Source organism: Mytilus trossulus, chromosome 3, assembly GCF_036588685.1.
Source record: "Mytilus trossulus isolate FHL-02 chromosome 3, PNRI_Mtr1.1.1.hap1, whole genome shotgun sequence".
In the NCBI taxonomy this organism is placed as follows: Eukaryota; Metazoa; Mollusca; class Bivalvia; order Mytilida; family Mytilidae; genus Mytilus; species Mytilus trossulus.
Genome location: NC_086375.1, coordinates 59,697,031 through 59,718,233, shown reverse-complemented (window position 1 = coordinate 59,718,233; position 21,203 = coordinate 59,697,031). Strand labels below are relative to the sequence as shown.

General features: G+C 34.5%; 1 protein-coding gene across 1 annotated transcript; it reads right to left on the bottom strand.

The window, feature by feature from the left end:
• Positions 1 to 1,469: 1,469 nt before the first annotated feature.
• On the bottom strand, positions 1,470 to 17,032 carry LOC134709596 (calmodulin-like). Its single transcript, XM_063569755.1, has 5 exons — positions 16,901 to 17,032; positions 16,635 to 16,665; positions 16,042 to 16,194; positions 2,245 to 2,496; positions 1,470 to 1,654 (listed from the first exon to the last, which is right to left on the bottom strand). The coding sequence occupies exons 1-5, from the start codon at positions 16,901 to 16,903 to the stop codon at positions 1,623 to 1,625; spliced, it is 471 nt and encodes a 156-aa protein (XP_063425825.1). The 5' UTR covers positions 16,904 to 17,032; the 3' UTR covers positions 1,470 to 1,622.
• Positions 17,033 to 21,203: the final 4,171 nt, after the last annotated feature.

Here is a 21,203-nt window from a genome sequence, read left to right as displayed (position 1 = left end):
TCAGGAATCTGATGTACAGTAGTTGTCGTTTGTTTATGTAATATATACGTGTTTCTCGTTTCTCGTTTTGTTTATATAGATTAGACCGTTGGTTTTCCCGTTTGAATGGTTTTACACTAGTAATTTTGGGGCCCTTTATAGCTTGTTGTTCGGTGTGAGCCAAGGCTCCGTGTTGAAGGCCGTACTTTAACCTATAATGGTTTAATTTTTAAATTGTTATTTGGATGGAGAGTTGTCTCATTGGCACTCACACCACATCTTCCTATATCTACTGATTGCAAATTTCCTTTACATTTGGGATATCACTGGACGCTTTGCTGTATATGCTCTCTATGGATGTTGTATATGTTGGGACTTCTCAGTAGTTTATTTTCATCAATATCCAGATTTTCAGATAGCCTACAAAATGTTTGTTATTTGTAAAAGACAAGGCTAAAATATGTCTTGGTTAAATATAACCTTAGAATAGGTGTTAAATATTACATGCATATTCAGGAAAAATTGAAATGAATGGTTTTCCATGAACTTTTATTAAAGCGAACATGTCAGGCTCTGATAACTAGTTGACTGTTTTAAAACCCGGTTCAAATATTTCATGCAAATTCAAGACAATAGATTGGTTATAACACAAAGGTTATAATTCAGTTAATATAATGAGGCTATAATGGAATTTGTAGCAGTGGAAATTGCATGAGATATCATATGCCCCACAAAGCAAAACATTATGCAACCAAATATCAAGGATGGAATTATAGATCATTGTATCAGTGGGACCACATCCATAGTTATTTTTCCACTTGATTTGAGGGCAGCTGCTAGAGAGTGGCATCAATTGCAATTATACCATATCCCCTTATTTTGTGGGATTAGAATGTATATAGAATATAACCATACTCATTCGATTTTCCAGCTCCAAGGCACATAATCTGTATAGAATTTACAATAAAGATAATAATTGATAGTCAGAGGGAAGCTGACAGTTTTTATTTTAATATTTTTTATAATAATTCAATCACTGCGGGCTGGGTGTTGCCAAAAAATTAGACGAATGCAAAAAAACATCCCGTTGACCGACTTGTGAGGCCTGCTACTAATGATCCCGACAACAATGATAGCCGTGTCATACACCATTGTGTAAATCAATTTAGATTTACGGCATATTAAGTTTAAGTAGGTTTGACAACCGAGAAATAAAAAAATAACGTGAATTCGGGACTGGGTGTCATTTTTCAAAAAAATTAGTTAAGTACCTTGTGTTATATTAAGGTATATAGGTAATTTTGTTTTCTGAGACAAGTGCCTGTGCAATCAACACTATAACTGTTAGACATCTCCTTTTACGAGTCATTGCCCTTAAAACGAGGTTTACCAATTTCATTGCAACACCTCAATAATGGTTTATACGTACTATGGAGTGAAAAACTACTCCTTTATTTTAGGGTACATATAAATAGAAACCTTTGGTTAAATATAGTTATCTTAAATTTATTCATAAATTGACAGTTATTAAAACATATTATTATTATTATTTACAAAAGTTTTCAAAATAAACATCCTATAAATGCATGACTTCTGACACATATTACGATAGTATTCCTGTTCAATGTATTTGGTAAATCAATCTACTGCTTTTCATTCATCATTTTCGTAAAAGCTGAAAAATAATGGTTTTAAAATTATTTCTGATTTCGTTCATTTTACTTGGTTAATAACGTGTTCATTAAGGGTGACAACATGACAGCTTATATTTTCTATGGAATATCATAAGGGAAGAAAACGCCTGTTGTGTTGCAAGATCTCTATAGGAATTCAATACATAATAGTTAAACACCATGCATTAAATAGAGAAGATAAAGGTTAATAATTACATTAGATGTATGTTTCATTATAATTCGTTATTCTGATTGGCTAATTGCACATCACATGTTATTTCGTAAGCAATTGCATGAGACAATAATATTCATCATTCATGATGACACATACGTCCGGTCTTCAAAAATATGAAAATGTCTTTTTATGTCAAAGTCTGAAAAGCGCCGAGGAGAAATTTGTGAATAAACTTGAACACAGATTATCAAACATCTTCCATCTGCATCAAAGTAAATTAATAACAAAAATGGAAAACTACTACTGTCAAGGTGCCACGTGTACATGTGGAGGAAGTTAACTAATATCAGTATTTAATCTAATTTTCTGGGTCCTCGAAATAACGTAGAATTATAAAACAAAATAACTGTATTATACCTTGATAGTATATTTTCCCCTCATCGTCTACCTTAACATCTTTTACTATTTTTCGAAACTCTACATTCGAAAAATTCTCTTCTCCAAGACTTGTCATAATGTCTTTCAGCTCATGTAATTCCACAGAGCCTTCTCCTTTCAGATCAAACTGTTTGAATGCTTCATTTGCCTCTTCCTCTTCATCTCTCGAAGGGTCATGCAACTTTTTAGCATAATATAATAAAAAGTCATTTATATCAATATTGCCATCACCTAAAATGAAAACAATATATAACACAATCAAGACCAAATTTATCTGTATACACAAAGTGCTATAAAAAGTCGATGTCTCCGACAATACACCGATACACCAATAGTTACATAGTATGAATGTTAAATAAGAAACCTAAATTTTCATTTCATTTTCGGATGTATTCAATTTCCAATAAAGTGCAAAATTCATTATCACAAGTGCTTCAAATGATAACATCACAACAATTTATAGGAAAACAAACGAACATTTGTGAATAACTCGTAATTTCATGATAATAGCATGAACAGGTAATTATAAGATTTGAATGCTTCTCTTTTATAGTTTTCATATTTTGAAAACTGTTTGGGTCCTTAATGCTCTTCAACTTTGTACTTGTTTGGCTTAATAACTATTTTGATCTGAGCGTCACTGATGAGTCTTATGTAGACGAAAAGCGCGTTTGGCGTATTTAATTTTAATCTTGGTACCTTTGACAACTGTTATTGCGCGCGCAATTTTAGTATGAAGCGCTTCAGCGCTATATTCAAAAGGACGTTTTTAAACTCTTTTACACCCCACTAATACTTTGTAAGGAAGATTTAATCTTGTGTTGTATTCAGTTTGATGATTGACTAGTGTAACGTTGTCCCCTTAAAGCCTCGGTCGCACCTTAACGGATAGCTCGAACGGATGCCATTAGCGTCGGTCACACCTTACCGTATAAGACGAACGGACGCCTAACGGATGAAAATAAAAGTTGTACGTTCACAATATGTTTATCCGTTGGGAGTCCGTTGATGTACTGACGTAAAGAAACGGACAATTAACGAATACATAACGTACATGCAACGGATATGCAACGTACGATAAACGGAAACGTACCAGACAGAACGAATGTCGAACGTACATGCAACGGTAAGCGGAAGAAGGGATCCCGTAGACCGCCCTACGTCACGATTCATGAATTATGCATATTCTATTTATAGGCTATTTATAAACGATTCTGAAAATACTCATTCTAAAAATAGAATATTCTCAACATGTACAACTATAAAAAAAAAAAAACGATTCAAAATCATTAACTTTCATGTAACACGGTGAATTTGCTTTATTTATTTTTTTATCACATGAAAAAAAGGAAAATGTACCGCATTACAGTAGCATATATCATTGTGCAAATATGTATATACAGATTCCTTTCTAAAATACACATGATACATGTCATATAGATATGATAAACAGTATATTACTTAGTGCCTTACTTATGTTAATTAAAGACCTACAAGTGTCACATGCACGTGGTCCCATGGCCTTGGATATACTATGGAGTTAATAATATTTTTATTATCCGTTTAAAAGAGTATTTTTATGTAGGCAAATTGAAAAAAAAGATGTAGCTAACACATGTTAAACATATTACACGTACTAAGGCTTTACATGAGTGTGAGAGGATGTTTAAACTGGTCTGCGTTTAAAGAAACGAATCTGTAATCTGATCCCTGTTGTCTGACCATTCTACTATACTAAGCTAAACGTTCTATAGGAACCATTGTTACTTGTTTGCAATAAAGCTACTGTTAAGGCGTTCTACAGGCTCCCTTGGTCGTTCTACATGATTCCCTGTTGTCTGAACCTTATATATCTACTACAGAACGTTCTAACGGATCCCTTATATTGTTTGTTTATCGTGTATACACTAAAGGACGTTCTACAGGACCCCCTTGACAGTCTACCAGGATCCCTTGTTGTCTGAATATTATATATATGTATCTACTATAGTATAGAACGTTCTTAAGGAACAATTTTTTGGTCAGGATTCTTCTGAAAAAGCTCATGTGAAATATATTCTTGGTGTAAACAGAAAGTCAAGTAATATAGCTGTAATGTCAGAGATTGGTAGATTTCCTATGTATTTTACTATAATTTTATCAATGTTAAAATATTGTCATAGACTGGAAAGTTTGAAAGAAGGGATTATATTCAGAGAGAGATTGAATTACCAAATTTTGACCAATCAATTAGTTCTTTATGCCAGTATGTTAAGAACAAACTCTAATTGCTCACTCGGTAAAGTTGAAGATAATCTTCATGTTTTATTAGAATGCCCTCTTTATGATATTCAAAGGGACGATTTTTTCCAAGACATTTCTAACAATTGTTATAATTTTATAAATTTGAATAAATCTTCTAAATTTTTATGGCTCTTGACCCAGAAAAATGTTACTCTTATGGAAAAACTGGGTTGTTATATTGGTGACTGTTTTGAATTAAAGAGTATGAACACTGACACTAAGTCAAGTAAACAATTTGAGAATAAATACATATATAATGTAATTTTATTATTCTTTTATTCACAATATATATATATGGTTTTTGGCTTGATTCTGACCAATGCTTATATTCAAAATATATATGTATATGTCTCTATTATTGTTGTTGTTACCAATTATGGAAATCAATTGTATCTGATTTTATGCCCTTTATGGGCCCTGTAATTTTGGAGTGAAAAAATATATAGGATTCCATATTGTTTGTTTTATAACATGTATATACTAAAGGATCCCCTGTTGCCTGAACATTTTATATAAACTATAAAACGTTCTATAGGATACCCTATTGTTTGTTTTTTATGTTTCTACTACGCTAAGAGAACGTTCTATAGAATCCCCTGTTGTTTGTTTATCATGTTTATAATAGAGGACTCTCTACTGGATCCCTTGGTTGGTCTGTGGGATCCCCTGTTTTTCTTAACATTATATATAAACTATAGAACGTTCTAGAGGATACTCTATTGTTTGTTTTTGATGTATCTACTAGGCTAAGAGAACGTTCTACGGGATCCCCTGTTGTTTGTTTTTCAAGTGTAAACTATGGGGCGTTCTACAGGATCCCCTAGGCGGTCTACAGGATCCCGTTTTCTCAACATTACATATTTACTATATGACGTTCTAAAGGGTCCCCTGTTGCTTGTTGTTCATGTTTGTACTATAGGGCGTTCTACAGTATCCCCATGGCGGTCAGTAGGATCCCCTGTTTTCTCAACATCATTTATCTACTATAAGACGTTCTATAGGATCCCCTGTTGTTTGTTTTTCAAGTGTATACTATAGGGCGTTCTACAGGATCCCCTGTTGCTAATTAAAATTATGCATTTAAGAAAGGACCTTCTAAAGGTGTCTCTGTTGTTTAATTATCATGTATATGTTCCGGACCATATGAGTATTTGGACCATACGCGTATGGTCATGACCATATGGGTATATACTCATATGGTCCGACCATACGCGTATGGTCGGACCATACGCGTATGGTCGGGGTAATTAACACTCTGTTACAGTTTACTTTTCATACTTCTAAACTCTTCATATGGTATGACCGTTCATTCAAAATACGCTATCATAAAGGTAATTTTATCATTATATTATAATAAAAAGATAAAGCTAAATAATAATAAAAAGTTTCACATAGTTACTTAATTTTACTTAATTGTCAAATTTAAATTAAACACATTTTATACCGATGGTCATTACCGATTTGTTATTACGAGTAATGGCAATATGTCGACTTAAAAATTAAATTCCAAAAATTTCTTAATGAACTGTTACATAAGAAGTCACTGGAAAGTAGCATACTATTAATTTATTTAAGTTGTGTTGTGAAGATGATGTATTGCAGTCATTTTACGATATTTGAGATCTAGAGCTTCTTAAAAACACCGTAGACATCAAAATTGCCAAAGACCTCGGTATCACTGAACGCAGCTGCAAAAAAGGCTTGTTTTTCACTCACAAACAAAATGTGTAAATGAAAAAGATCGTACACAAATTTCTTGCAAATGCAAAAAAGCTATGATACCGTGTGGAAGTGAATGTCATCCAAACCTAAATGCAGGAATGTAACTAGCGATGAAAACTAACTATGGCATCAATATTAAATTTTACGTATTTTTTTTTATTATAAAATTACAAAAATTGTCATGTTTTAAACCATCACTGTTTTTTTTAGATAAAGTTTTTGTATTATTGAAACGTTTATAATGTAATTTGAAAAAAATATATATACCTATATGGTCCAAATACTCATATGGTCCGGCCCGTTAATAACCAAACGAGTATTATACTCATATGGTCCGACCATATGAGTATACGCATATGGTCATGACCATACGCGTATGGTCCAAATACTCATATGGTCCGGAACATATATACTATAAGGCTTTCTATAGGATCACTTGGTTGGTCTGCAGGATCCCCTGTTTTCTCAATATTATATATCTACTATAAGACGTTCTAAATGACCCCTGTTGTTTGTTGTTCAGGTTTATACTATAGGGCGTTCTCCAGTATCCCCTGGATCCCCTATTTTCTCAACATTGTTTATTTACTATAAGACGTTCTACATAATCCCCTGTTGTTTGTTGTTCAGGTTTATACTATAAGGCGTTCTACAGGATCTCCTGGACGGTCTACAAGATCCCCTGTTGTTTGTTGTTCAGGTTTATACTATAGAGCATTCTACAGTATCCCCTGGGCGGTCTGCAGGATCCCCTGTTTTCTCAACATTATTAATCTACTATAAGACGTTCTATAGGATCCCCAGTGTTATTTGTTTTCAAGTGTATACTATAGGGCGTTCTACAGGATCCCCTAGGCGGTCTACCAGATCCCCGGTTTTCTCAACATTATATATCTACTATAAGACGTTCTATAGGATCCCCTTTTGTTTGTTGTTCAGGTTTATACTATAGGGCGCTCTATAGTATCCCGTGGTCGGACTGCAGGATCCCCTATTTTCTCAACATTATTTATTTACTATAAGACGTTCTACAGAATCCCCTGTTGTTTGTTGTTCAGGTTTATACCATAAGGCGTTCTACAGGATCTCCTGGACGGTCTACAAGATCCCCTGTTGTTTGTTATTCAGGTTTATACTATAGGGCGTTCTACAGTATCCCCTGGGCGGTCTGTAGGATCCCCTATTTTCTCAACATTATTTATTTACTATAAGACGTTCTACAGAATCCCCTGTTGTTTGTTGTTCAGGTTTATACCATAAGGCGTTCTACAGGATCTCCTGGACGGTCTACAAGATCCCCTGTTGTTTGTTATTAAGGTTTATACTATAGGGCGTTCTACAGTATCCCCTGGGCGGTCTGCAGGATCCCCTGTTTTCTCAACATTATTTATCTACTATAAGACGTTCTATAGGATCCCCTGTTGTTTATCTTTCAAGTATATACTATAGGGCGTTCTACATGATCCCCTGTTGTCTTAACATCATATATCTACTATAAGACTTTCTATAGGATCTCCTGTTGTTTGTTGTTCAGGTTTATACTATAGGGCGTTCTACAGTAGCCCCTGGGCGGTCTGCAGGATCCCCTGTTTTCTCAACATTATTTATCTACTATAAGACGTTCTATAGGATCCCCCGTTGTTTATCGTTAAGGTATATACTATAGGGCGTTCTACATGATCCCCTGTTGTCTTAAAATCATATATCTACTATAAGACGTTAATAAGACCCCTGTTGATTTGTTTCAAGTCTATACTATAGGGCGTTCTACATGATCCCCTGGACGGTCTACAGGGTCCCCTGTTGTTAATGAAAATTATTCATTTAAGAAAGGACCTTCTAAAGGTTCCCCTGTTGTTTAATTATCATGTTTATACTATAAGGCTTTCTATAGGATCACTTGGTTGGTCTGCAGGATCCCCTGTTTTCTCATAATTATATATCTACTATAAGACGTTCTATATGACTCCTGTTGTTTGTTGTTCAGGGTTATGATATAGGGCGTTCTACAGTATCCCCTGGGCGGTCTGCAGGATCCCCTGATTTCTCAACATTATTTATTTACTATAAGACGTTCTACAGGATCCCCTGTTGTTTGTTTTTCAAGTGTATACTATAGGGCTTTCTACAGTATCCCCTGGGCGGTCAGCAGGATTCCCTGTTTTCTCAACATTATTTATCTACTATAAGACGTTCGTTATGATCCCCTGTTGTTTGTTGTTCATTCACTGGGCGGTCTACACGATCCCCTGTTTTTTTAACATTAGATATATATATACTAAACGACGTTCTATAAGACCCCCTATTGATTGTTTATCATGTTTATACTATAGGTCGTTCTACAGGATCCCCAGGGCGGGTCTACAGGATCCTCTTTTGTTAAAAATTATGCATCTGAGAAAGGAAATTATATAGGTCCCCCTGAAGTTTGTTTTTCATGTATATACTATAAGGCTTTTATGATCCCTTGATTGGTCTGCAGGATCTCCTGTTTTCTTAACGGTTTATATCTAAAATAGGACGTTCTGTAGGGTCCCCTGTTGGTGTTGTTCGTGTTTATTTCATAGGGCGTTCTACAGTATCCTCTTTTGTCTGCACATTATATATCTACTAAATAGCGTTTTATAGGATCCCATATATTGTTTATCGTGTATATACTAAGGGGCGTTCTACAGGATCCCCTGTTGTCTGAACATTATAAATCTACTAAAGGACGCTCTACAGGATCCCCTGTTGTTTGAATATTATATATCCACTATGGGACGTTCTATAGGTTAGACTGTTATTTGTTTTTTTCATGCATATATATATGCTCCCATGGGTGGTCGATATGATCCCCTGTTGTTGAATAGTTGTGTATCTGTATAGGGCGTTCTATAGGATCCCCGGGGCGTTCTATAAGATCCCATTGTTTGGTTATCATGTATTCACTAGATTTATGTACTAAAGAGCGTTCTATGGGATACTCTGTTGGGTCTATAGGATCACCTGTTGTGTTATAATCGTGTATCTGCTATTGGGCGTTCCATAGGTTCCCCGGGGCGTTCTTTAGGATCCCCTGTTGGTGGTTCATCACGAATCTATAACTGGTTGTTCTATACGATCCCCTGGACGGTCTATAGAATCCCCTTTTGTTTCATAATCGCGCATATTCTACAGTGCGTTATATACTAGGATCCCCGGGTCTGTCTATAGGATCCGCTATTGTTTAATAACCTTGCATCTGCTATTTTTTATACCTTGGCGGTCTATATGATCTCCTTTTTGTTTAATAATCGCGAATATTCTATAGTGCGTTCTATATGATCCCCGGGTCTGTCTATAGGATCCCCTATTGTTTAATAACCTTGCATCTGCTATAAAGCGTTCTATGTTATCCCTTTCAAAGGTCGAGGGGGCATATTGTTATTGGTTGTTTTTTTTTTCTTTTTCTTTTCTTTTTCCCCATACTTGTATTGTCCCGACAAGTTCTCGGAAAAGGATAGACACATTCATTTTTATGGAATTATGGCATAAACGTAAACCATTATATAAAGTTGTACCTTTTAATAAGGGGATGGTCCAAGATGGTCTCGATTACTATAAATACTGGTCAACAGTATTTTTTTATGTTTTTTTGTATATAATTCTAGTATTCCTGATCATAGAACCATGATATTCAATATACAAAGTAGGTGTCAACAATTTTTATGGTCCTCAGAACTACATGTACCTAGCAGTAGGTAGTTGCGTTTTTTTAGTATAAATTTTATTTCAAAATTGATGACGGTAACCTAGCAATGGCAAAGTCGTCTTCCAACTTGACAACAGTACGACATCCGCCTTTGCTCGCAATGGCAATTCTATTTGTTTTCGTATTCTTATGGATTTGTACAGACAGGAGAAAAGAAATTGACCCGTCTTTTAATATCCATTTCCGATATATTGATGAAGTACTGTCTATTAATGATAATAGATTCAATGAGTATATATGGCAAGCCGTTTTACTATTTATTCTAACTTCAAGATAGCTCATATAATATATCAAATATTTCAAATGATATATAAAATCTCTCTCTCATATATAATATATGAGATATCTAATATAATATAAAAGATATCTCATATAACATATAATATATAAGACATTTTACCTAATTTACTCTTTATAAGATATCTTATCAACTTTAAAAGATAGCTTATATGCTTAATAAGATATCTTATTAATTCAATAAGATATATTATACACTTAAGAAAATATATTATAAACGAAATGAAAAAAAAAGAAAAAGAAACGAACAATAACAATATGCCCCCTTTGAGAGGGATAACATAGAGTTAACGTCCTATAGCAGATGCACGATTATTAAACATGAGGGGATCCTAAGACCGACCCGGGGATCCTATAAACCGCCCAGGGTATCGTATAGAACATCCTATTATAGATACATGAACAACGAACAGGGGATCCTATAGACCGCCCTGGGGATCCTATAGAACGCCCTATAGCAGATACACGAATATTGCACAACAGGTGATCCTATAGACCCAACAGGGGATCCCATAGAACGCTCCCTAGTAGATACATGATTACCAAACAACGGGATCCTATACAAGACCCTATAGCAGATACACAATTATTTAACCACAGGGAATCCTATAGACCGCCCAGGGGATCCTGTAGAACGCCCTCCAATAGATACATAATGAACAAACAATAGGGCTCCTATAGACCAACCTAGAGATGCTATGGACCGACTCGGGGATCTTAAAGAACGCCCTATAGTAGATGTACGATTATTAAACAATACAGGATCATACAGACCGCCCAGGGAATCCTACAGAACGCCCTATTGTAGATACATGATGAACAACCAACGGAAAATTCTATAGAACGCCCCGGTGATCCTATAGAACGCCCTATAGCAGATACACGATTATTCAACAATAGGGGATCCTAAATAGGACACCTTCAAGTGGATACATCTAGCAGATACACAAATATTAAACAATAGGGGATCCTATAGACCGCCCAGGGGATCATATAAACGCCCTGTTATAGATACATGATGCACAACGAACAGGGGAACTTATAAGCTGTCAAGAGGATCTTATAGAACGTGTTATACAGGAAACATAACTAAAAAAATAACCAGGGGATCCTATAAACCGCCCATGAATCCTATATAACACCGTATAGCAGCTAAACGATTATTAAACAAGAAGTGATCCTATAGACCCAACAGGGGATCATATAGAACGTTCTCTAGTAGATACATGATTTAAAACAAACAACGGGATCTTATAGACAGTCCCGGGAATCCTATAGAATGCCCTCTAATAGATACATGATGAAGAAACAACAGGGGCTCCCTTAGATCGACCTTTGAATTATATCGAACACCCTCTAAAAAATACATGGGGAACAAACAACAGAGGGTTCTTTAGAATGACCCAAGGATCCTATAGAACGCCCTATAGCAGGTTCACGATTATAAAACAATAGGGGATCTTATAGGCCGACCGGGGATCCTATAGAAAGCTCTATAGCAGATGCACAATTATTAATCAACAAGGGATCCTATAGAACGCCCTGTTATTGATAAATGATGAACAACCAACAGGGGAACATACAGACGGCCCAGAGGATCTTAAAGAACGTCTTATACTAGAAACATAATGAACAAACAGCAGGTGATTCTATAGACCGCCCCGGAGATCTTATAGAACGCCCTACAGCATGCAGATACACGACTATATAACAACAGGGGATCCTACAAAACGCCCTCTAGTATATACGTAAAGTAGATACATGTTTAAAAAAACAGGGGAACCTATAGAAGGTCCTATCCTAGATGCATACAAATCCAACAGGGGATCCTAAATAATATGTAATGCTCAGACAACAGGAGATCCTGTAGAACGACATATAGCATAAACATAAAAAAACAATCAACAGGGGATCCTATAGAACGTCCTATGATGGATATATAATGTTGAGAAAACAGTGGATCCTGCAGACCGCCCAAGGGATCATAAACGCCCTATAATATATACATAATAAACAAAGAAAAGGGGAACCTATAGAATTTCCTATTTCAGATGCATATTGTTTTTAACAAAAGGGGATTCTGCAGAACGCCCTATAGTATAAGTAAATTAAGTAAAGAAGATAAATTATCTATTATAGTGACATGTGTTTTTCACAAAATATTATATAATACAGTGAGATATAAAAACAATAATTAGAACACCCGACCCTTTGGGTCTATAAGTCACTTTAAACATAAATTTCGTGGTACGACGGACAAAAATAAATAAAATGTTATCGAAAATTTCATATAAAAAGTTTTTTAATTACTTATATTTTATTAGTATAAATATGAAAAACAAAGAACAGGGGAACCTATAGAATTTCCTATCTCAGTTGCATATTCTTTTTAACAAAAGGAGATTATGAGGACCGCCCAGGGGATCATGTAGAACGCATAAAAGTATAAACATAAAAAAACAATCAACAGGGCATCCTGTAGACCGCCCAGGGAATCCTATTGAACGCCCTTTAGTATATACATGATTAACAAACAATAGGGGATCCTATAGAACGTCTTATAGTAGATATATTATGTTGAGAAAAAAGGAGATGATGTAGACCGCTCAGGGGATCCTGTAGAACGCCCTTTAGCATATAAATGAAAAACAAAAAACAGGGGATACTTAAGAACGTCTTATAAAAGACAATATTTATAAACAAAAGGGGATCATGTAGAACGCCCTATAGTATAAACATATAAAACAATCAACAGGGCATCCTGCAGACCGCCCAGGGGATACGGTAGAACGCCCTTTACTATATGAATAATAAACAAACAATATAGGGGAACATATAGAACGTCCTATAGTAGATATATAATATAAAGACAACAGGAGATCCTGTAGATCGCCCAGGGGATCCTGTAGAACGGCCTATAGTATAAACATGTGAAGCAATCAACAGGGGGTCTTATAGAACGCCATTAAGTACATATATAATGTAAAGACAGCAGGGTATCCTGAAGAATCCCCAAGGGATCCTGTAGAACGCCCTTTAATATATACATGATTAACAAACAATAAGGGATCCTATATAACGTCTTATAGTAGGTATATTATGTTGAGAAAACAGGGGATCCTGTAGACCGTCCAGGGGATCCTGTAGAACGCCTTATAGTATATAAATGAAAAACAAACAACAGGGGATACTTTAGAACGTCTTATAGTAGTTATATATTTTTAAACAAACGGGAATCCTGTAGACCGTCCAGTGAAACCTGTAGAACGCCCTATAGTTTAAACATAAAAAACAATCAGCAGGGCATCCTGTAGACCGCCCAGGGGATCCGGTAGAACGCCCTTTAGTATAAACATAAAAACAATCAACAGGGCATCGTGTAGATTGTCTAGGAGATTCGGTAGAACGCCCTTTAGTATATAAATAATAAACAAACAATATAGGGGATCCTATAGAACGTCAATAGTAGATATATAATGTTAAGACAACATGGGACTCTGTAGACCGCCCAGGTGATCCTGTAGAACGCCCTATAGTATAAACATGAAAAACAATCAACAGAGGGTCTTATAGAACGTCCTTAAGTTGATATATAATGTTCAGACAATAAGGGATCCTGAAGACCGCCCAGGAGATCCTTTAAAACGCCCTTAAGTATATAAATAATAAACAAACAATATAGGGGATCCAATAGATCGTCTTATAGTAGATATATAATGTTCAGACAACAAGGGATCCTGAAGACCGCCTAGGGGATCCTGTAGAACGTCCTTTAGTATATACTTGATTAACAAACAATAGGGGAGCGTATAGAACGTCTTATAGTAGATATATTATGTTGAGAAAACAGGGGATCCCGTAGACCGACCAAGGGATCCTGTAGAACGCCCTATAGTATATACTTGAAAAACAAACAACAGGGGATTCTGTAGAACGTCTTGTAGTAGATACATAATGTTGAGAAAGCAGGGGGTCACACAGACCGACCAAGGGATCCCGTAGAAAGTCCTCTAGTAGAGACATCAAAAACAAACAATAGGATTTCCAATAGAACGTCTTAAAGTTTATATATAATGTTCAGACAACAGGGGATCCCATAGACTGCCCAGATGTTCCTGTAGAATCACGAAGCACGTATAAAAAGTACAAAAGCAGAACATGTTGAACACCTAGCTGTTTTGCACGACTGCACGTAAAATAAAAAAAGTGAAAACACGTTGAACGTGAAATAAAAAAACGCGATCACGTTCTACGAAAATAACCCTCCATGAAACTTAATGATTTTGCATCGTTTTTTTAAGATAGTTTTGCATGTTAAGAAAATTCTATTTTTAGCATTAGTATTTTCCGAATCGTTTAAAAATAGCCTATAAATAGAATATGCATAATTCATGAATCGTGACGTAGGGCGGTCTACGGGATCCCTTCTTCCGCTTACCACATCCAACTGACGTGTACCACATAAAACGGACACATAACGGAAGCGTACCGGATAAAACGGATGAACAAGATATACGGAAAAAGTAAAGGCGACAATAATTATACATGAAAATCGCATAAATATTCAAAAATGTTTCTGTGTAACTGGTTTTGGTTTGTTCTTAAAGGCACTAAGGGCAGTGTCTGGCCCGAATAAGAGCTGCATGGTTGTGAAGACGTGCCCTTACTCTAAGATTGATTTTTAATAATAGTTATTCATGAACCTTCATAGATATCTAATTGGCATTTCTGACGCGCAATGTTCAATTGGCATTTATCCGTTTCAGATCCGTTCATCATCCGTTTTATCCGTTATACGTCCGGTAGAAGTCAGTTTCACATCCGTTCAACATTCGTATTAATCTTAGACGTCCGTAAGAAATCCGTTGGTGAATTTATCTTTATCTGCCAGACCTCCAACAGATGTATAACGGACACGTAACGGATACAAAAAGGAATGATATTTTATCTGATGATAATAAGTTTATGTATCTTTATACAAATACTGATTGTTTTTATGTGTTTGCCAATCCTGCTTTAACATTTTAAGTAGGATTTTTTTTTATAGTAGAAATGATACTTGTAGATGTATGGTATTACATAACAAAAATGTGATGTCGTTGTTCTCCTCTTATATTTAATGCGTTTCCCTCGGTTTAAGTTGGTTACCTCGATTCTGTTTTGAACAGCGGTATACTACTGTTGCCTTTATTTTTATAGACATGATAAATATATATTTATAATTTATATTGATTTCTATAGTCTCTCATAGATTTTTATAGAATGGCACTTGTATTTCAATTTATGAAATTATTGTTTTATTCAATGTATATATTATGATGATTGTATTATATGTATTACAAGTGGTGAGACTGTAATAAAATCTTGAATCTTGAATCTTGCAAAGCAATCATAAATTTCGTTGAAGTTAACCAAATAACTATATATTTATTTCTCACACAAAATATTTATATTCTAAACTGGGTAACAAGTTAATGTGAACGTAATCACTTGAATCTATATTTATATTGGTTTTACATATATTAATTTTTGCAAATAAAAATGTTTAAATCGGATGTATTCGTCCATGTATATTCGTTTAATACTTCTGCATTGTGATAGTATTTTGATGAAGTATGGATTTGCATATATTTAAAAAATATATTGCAAAGTCTCCATTCATTTCTTTCAAAGCCTAAATACATAAAATCGTGTTTATATTAGTACTGTGAGCAGGTATGAAGTGTCTATTTTCTACTTACTTTCCATACCATCGGAGTCTATTGATTGAAACATATCTAGAAGTTCTTTTTCTGTAGGATTACAACCTGTACTACGCACAACTTTTGCTATGTCATCTCTAGATAGTTTCCCAGTTTCATCAGCATCAAATAAAGCAAAAGTTTCTCTTATTTCTGTAAAAACAATAAATATTTCAAGGTTTAAGACGGTATCAATATATACTATATTCCAAAAATTGTATAACATGGTAAGTATATCTCAACAATCAGAATGAAAAAGTTCTATATCCAAGCTTGCCACATGTGGAAGAAGTTCTGTTTACCTTTACTAAGCACCTGATTTCTCCTCCGGTTATTGGTACGGATCGTTTTAATCATTAATTAGTTTTTGATGCTGTGTTTCGTTGACTTGTTTGTCGTTTGATCTTTTTTTCGTTTGTTGCAAAGTTGTTGTCAATTTGTATTCGACTCATGAGTTATGTATGTTATACAGCTCTTTTCTAAAGATATCTCAGCAAAGTTATCTTTCAATTAAGCAACAAGGATACTTAGGATTATATACGTTTTGAAAGTGTTTTACAAGAGGGGGGAGTGGTGGTGTTATGTCATCTTACCTCTTTCTTCTTCCTCTGTTAAAAGTCCTGCCTGTAAAAGATTAAGAATTGTCATGCAGAAAAGGGTAAATTGTCATTGCGGTCATTAGAATTAATTCAAATGTAAAATATATATATCTCATATAGTATAAAAAGGAGATTTGTTCAACGCACTATAAGGTTTAAATCTTGTAAATTGCATAACTTTTGAAACACAACGGGTCTGTTTGCAAACACAAAATATGCAAAATGTACAGATTATAAAAGCAGTAAAAGTCTTAACTTACCATGATTTAATTGGCACATATAACTTCAAAGTTTACATTGTTTCAAATTCGTCGCAGTTAATATCAAACATTTAATCATTTAAATTGAAAACAGACCGATATAAGCAGTCAAACATTTCACTGCATTTGTCCTGACAAAAGATTACATTGTGTATCTATTACTGAATCGACATACAAACCAATATTGTTTTCAAATAGCTATATATATATAGCTTATAGGATCTCATTTACGGAATGTGTTATCCGTGAAGTAGCCACTTTTTTCGTTTTGTAATGGAAAATACCATTAATTAATTGATAAACCAGACGCGGAGTTTCGGAACCGACATGATTTATTTATATAACTAACTGATACAAACATTTTCGTTTATTAGTTTTGAAATTATAAAGAAACTAACGTTTTTACTCTCTCAGGCAAAGCTGACTGTAGTTTTATTTGGTTAGTTTTTAAGTCCTTTTGTTCAAAAAGCCCTTCAACAGTTTCGTTTCTTATACATCATTGGCTTTCAAATATTCGGCTTTGACCGTTCCTGATGAAGGTAAATCCGGAACAGCACTTCGGACGCATGAAATTCATAACGCGTTGTTTTCATATTTCAAACGTTATATATATGATTTTTTTATCTCCGGCATACTTGATTTATAATAGCGTACTGTTTATATGAAAATCATCACATTACTATTTCTGGGTCGTCGCATTAGCATACTTCTGTAATGGTATGATTGAAGCAATTAAATCGATTCATTTTATCTATACATGGCGTCGGAATTAACTGATATATTCTGTTCTGGTAAAACTGTTCTGAAATCAAAACCTTTTGAAAGAAGAGGTTATGAAATTGTAATTATTAGTACTTCTTTATGTCGAGCTGATATTCAGCTAGTTAAATCTGCACTTAGAATTGAACAAAGATTAGATGTAAATATTGAGTATAAGTGTTACTTAAATGGCCGTACATGTACGGTGACCTATAGTTGTTTAGTTCTGTTTCAATTGGTCTCTGGTGAGTGTTCTAATTGGCATTAATCATGTCATTTCTTCTATGTTTTGACGTTATTCTGGACATTAAATTTGGATAAATTGTTAATATTGGGACAATTGCACAAGAGTTGTATTCATATAATCTCCGCCTCCTTCAGTTTTGGTGTATTTAACTTTATTTTTTCTTTCTTTTTATCTGCATAAATTTGTAGACATAGTTTACGTTATTTTATGTCGACCTACTGCACACACGTCTGTCCCAATGCCAGGAGCCTGTAATCCAGTGGTTGTTTTTTGTTGCTGTCTATCATCTATCATGTTTTCATTTATTGTTCTATAATAAATCAGTAGGTTGGTTATCCCGTTTTTATTTGTTATAACATTTTGTCTTACGAGTCACCGTGAAAGCTTACTTTTATGACCTTCTGAGTAATAATTCCGCTGCAATTTATTTATATGGTTTACTAGACACGTAGTTGTTTAAGTTTAGGATTGTTCCGGATTTCATATTATGTCTGTATGATTATTCAAACTGTATTAACTGTATTGTCGATATTCGATAAATCCAGAATTGCATCATTTGCAAGCGATCGAAGACAATATCATTTTTCGATATATATAATCGATGTGTTTAGCATTTTTTACAACAACAAAAAGAACGAACCAAAGCTATAATTATTCTTACACTTCACTTACACAATGAACTTTCCATTTCTATGTAGCAACATTCCAGCAGCGCCTGCATATGGATTATACAGCTCATAGAGATGCGATATTCCAGAGCTTGTATTTCCTCGCATGACTTCCTTGATAAATTGTTGCTGCTAATAAAGAAGCTTTTAAACAGAGATCTCCAATTGGTGATGATAATATCAGCAATTCAACAATATTACGAACACCGTCACATTTTGGTGAGCGTCATGGGATATCTGTTTTTCATGTGACGACGGATATGTTCCAATTGAAGTTACAACAATCCCGTTCTCTTTTCCCCGAATGTGAACTACCATATTCGACTAGCACAGGGTTTGAAGTAACATGAGCAACACGATGAGTGCTACAGGTTGAGAAGAATCTGCTACATTTCATGAGCACCCAACATCATCCTCTATTTTTTGGTTGGGTTTGTGTTGCTCAGTCTAGTTTCCTATGTTGTGTATTGTATGCTGCTGTTTGTCTCTAGGTCTTAGTTTCGCGCATTGCCACGGCTTTGTCAGTTTATTTCTATCTTATGAGTTTTACATGTAAAATCCCTTTGATATATTTCGCCTCTCTTTTGCAAGTGTTTGTGTATCGATTTATATTTTTTATGTGTATCTTTGGTCTTGACCATTAGGGAGTCCTCAGAGGACGACTATACGGACAAAATAATAATATGTTATAACACTTTCTTGCATTGTTGATTGTTCTTCATAAACAAAGGCAACAGTAGTATACCGGTGTTCAAATGTCTTATATACCTATATGGAGTTATTTTCTCTCAGAACGTCAGGTCATTCTTTTTTAGAATCAACCCGGACGATACCATGTTTCAATGGTATATGCTCCAAGGCATAAAATAATGATCTGTGAAAGTTCATTATTTTCCTTGATAAACATGCAATCTATGATTTACTTCAAAATTTTATTCGTCTAATAGTTTTTTGTTGCCTATTTGGAAATTTAGTTTCTAAAGTTCAAACGACCCGCAATTTAATTTTAGAAACAAATAACGTGAAGTTTTGTTGATTTATCACTATAATAAAGAAACATTATCATATAGGTCAGAAGAATTTTAATGTAGACTTTCAGAAAAAATAAATCCAGATTTAACATATTCGTGTGTAAGATTTTGAAAATCTTATTGAGTCAAACTGAATAGGTTGATTTCTTAACGTCCAGTGGCAAATAGTTCATGCATGTTCAGAACGAGACACACTGAATAGGAAATCATACTGTGACCTACATGTATTTATATTCGTCTTCGTGTCAGTTCGTAACTTTTTAAAATTTATGTATACCTTTTACTCTATCAAATGATCAACTAATAAAATAATCTTATATTCTATTGAATAACATAAACGTAACTCATGAAAGGGTTGGGTGCGGAGGGTCTATAATTTTATCCTGATTATCTTTTAATAAAATTTATTGCTATTCTGAATTTTCCTTTCGATTCAAGTAAAATGGTTAAATAAATAACAACTTTTCCGCGATAGTAATAACATAACAAAACGGAAAAAAAAACACACCCTCCCCCTTTTCAATAAGCTAAGTGATACAATAAATAACTGACAATGTGTCTTGTATTTGTCATACACCGTTATCTGATGGTAACAATACATTTGTGTCGTACTTCATGCAGTTACAGTAATATTTTTATTGTGTATGGATAACAATTTTTAAAAGGTTTATATCTAAGTTATTTAGTGAGTTTTATTTCTCATTTTAAATGATCCGCAGGGCGTATTAAAACCTGAACGCATTAGAAAGGAATATCCCACTTTAGTGTTGTCGGTAAAAAAGGATACTAAATTTTACAAATCTTTTTAAAATTAATATTTTTTGACGGTATATAAGTCAGATAATGCATATTTTAAGGTTTTTCTTGTCGTAGAACACACATCGGGGTGTCAGGATTGTTCAAAGAAAGACCTCCCTCCGGTCGGTCTTTCATTTGATCAATCCTGACACCCCTCGGTGTGTTCTACGACAAGAAAAACCTTAAAATATGCATTATCTATAACATAAATCGATTGAGACAAAACAAATCTGGGTTACAAACTAAAACTGAGGGAAACACATCAATTATAAGAGGACAACAAAGGAAGAACAGGAACACTGAAGTGCAACAAAACAAACGCCAATTTATATCGAAACGAACTTTTTGATAACAACTGCCATATTCCTTAGTTGGTTGAGGACATTGGTGTATTCTAGTTATTAATATAGTATGCCATCAAACAAATGAAAGAATTTGAATCAATTCGCTGGTTATGAATAAAGGCAACAGTAGTATACCGCTGTTCAAAACTCATAAACCCATGGACAAAAAAACAAAATCGGGGTAACAAACTAAAACCGAGGGAAACGCATCAAATATAAGAGGAGAACAACGACACAACACCGAAACGCAACACAAACAGAAACGGACCAAGAATCAGACAAAATCCCAAGAGAATAACAAATATAACATGAATTTAACAGCTTATGCCACTTTAAGGGTGTTCGCTACTCTGTTTCAAAATAACAAGCTTTTTAAATGACTGTTACCAGTCTGGTACCTTTGATTATTATTATCAAATGATAGTATGTAAATAAAGAATAAAAATGATGCAGAAA

What these genes read in the sequence shown, in the direction of transcription:
- LOC134709596 (XM_063569755.1), bottom strand. An exon ending in AACAGAGGAAGAAGAAAGAG is followed by an intron (nt 16,195 to 16,634) that starts GTAAGATGACAT and finishes TTGTTTTTACAG; the next exon opens with AAATAAGAGAAACTTTTGCT. An exon ending in GGGGAAAATATACTATCAAG is followed by an intron (nt 1,655 to 2,244) that starts GTATAATACAGT and finishes ATTATTTTTCAG; the next exon opens with CTTTTACGAAAATGATGAAT.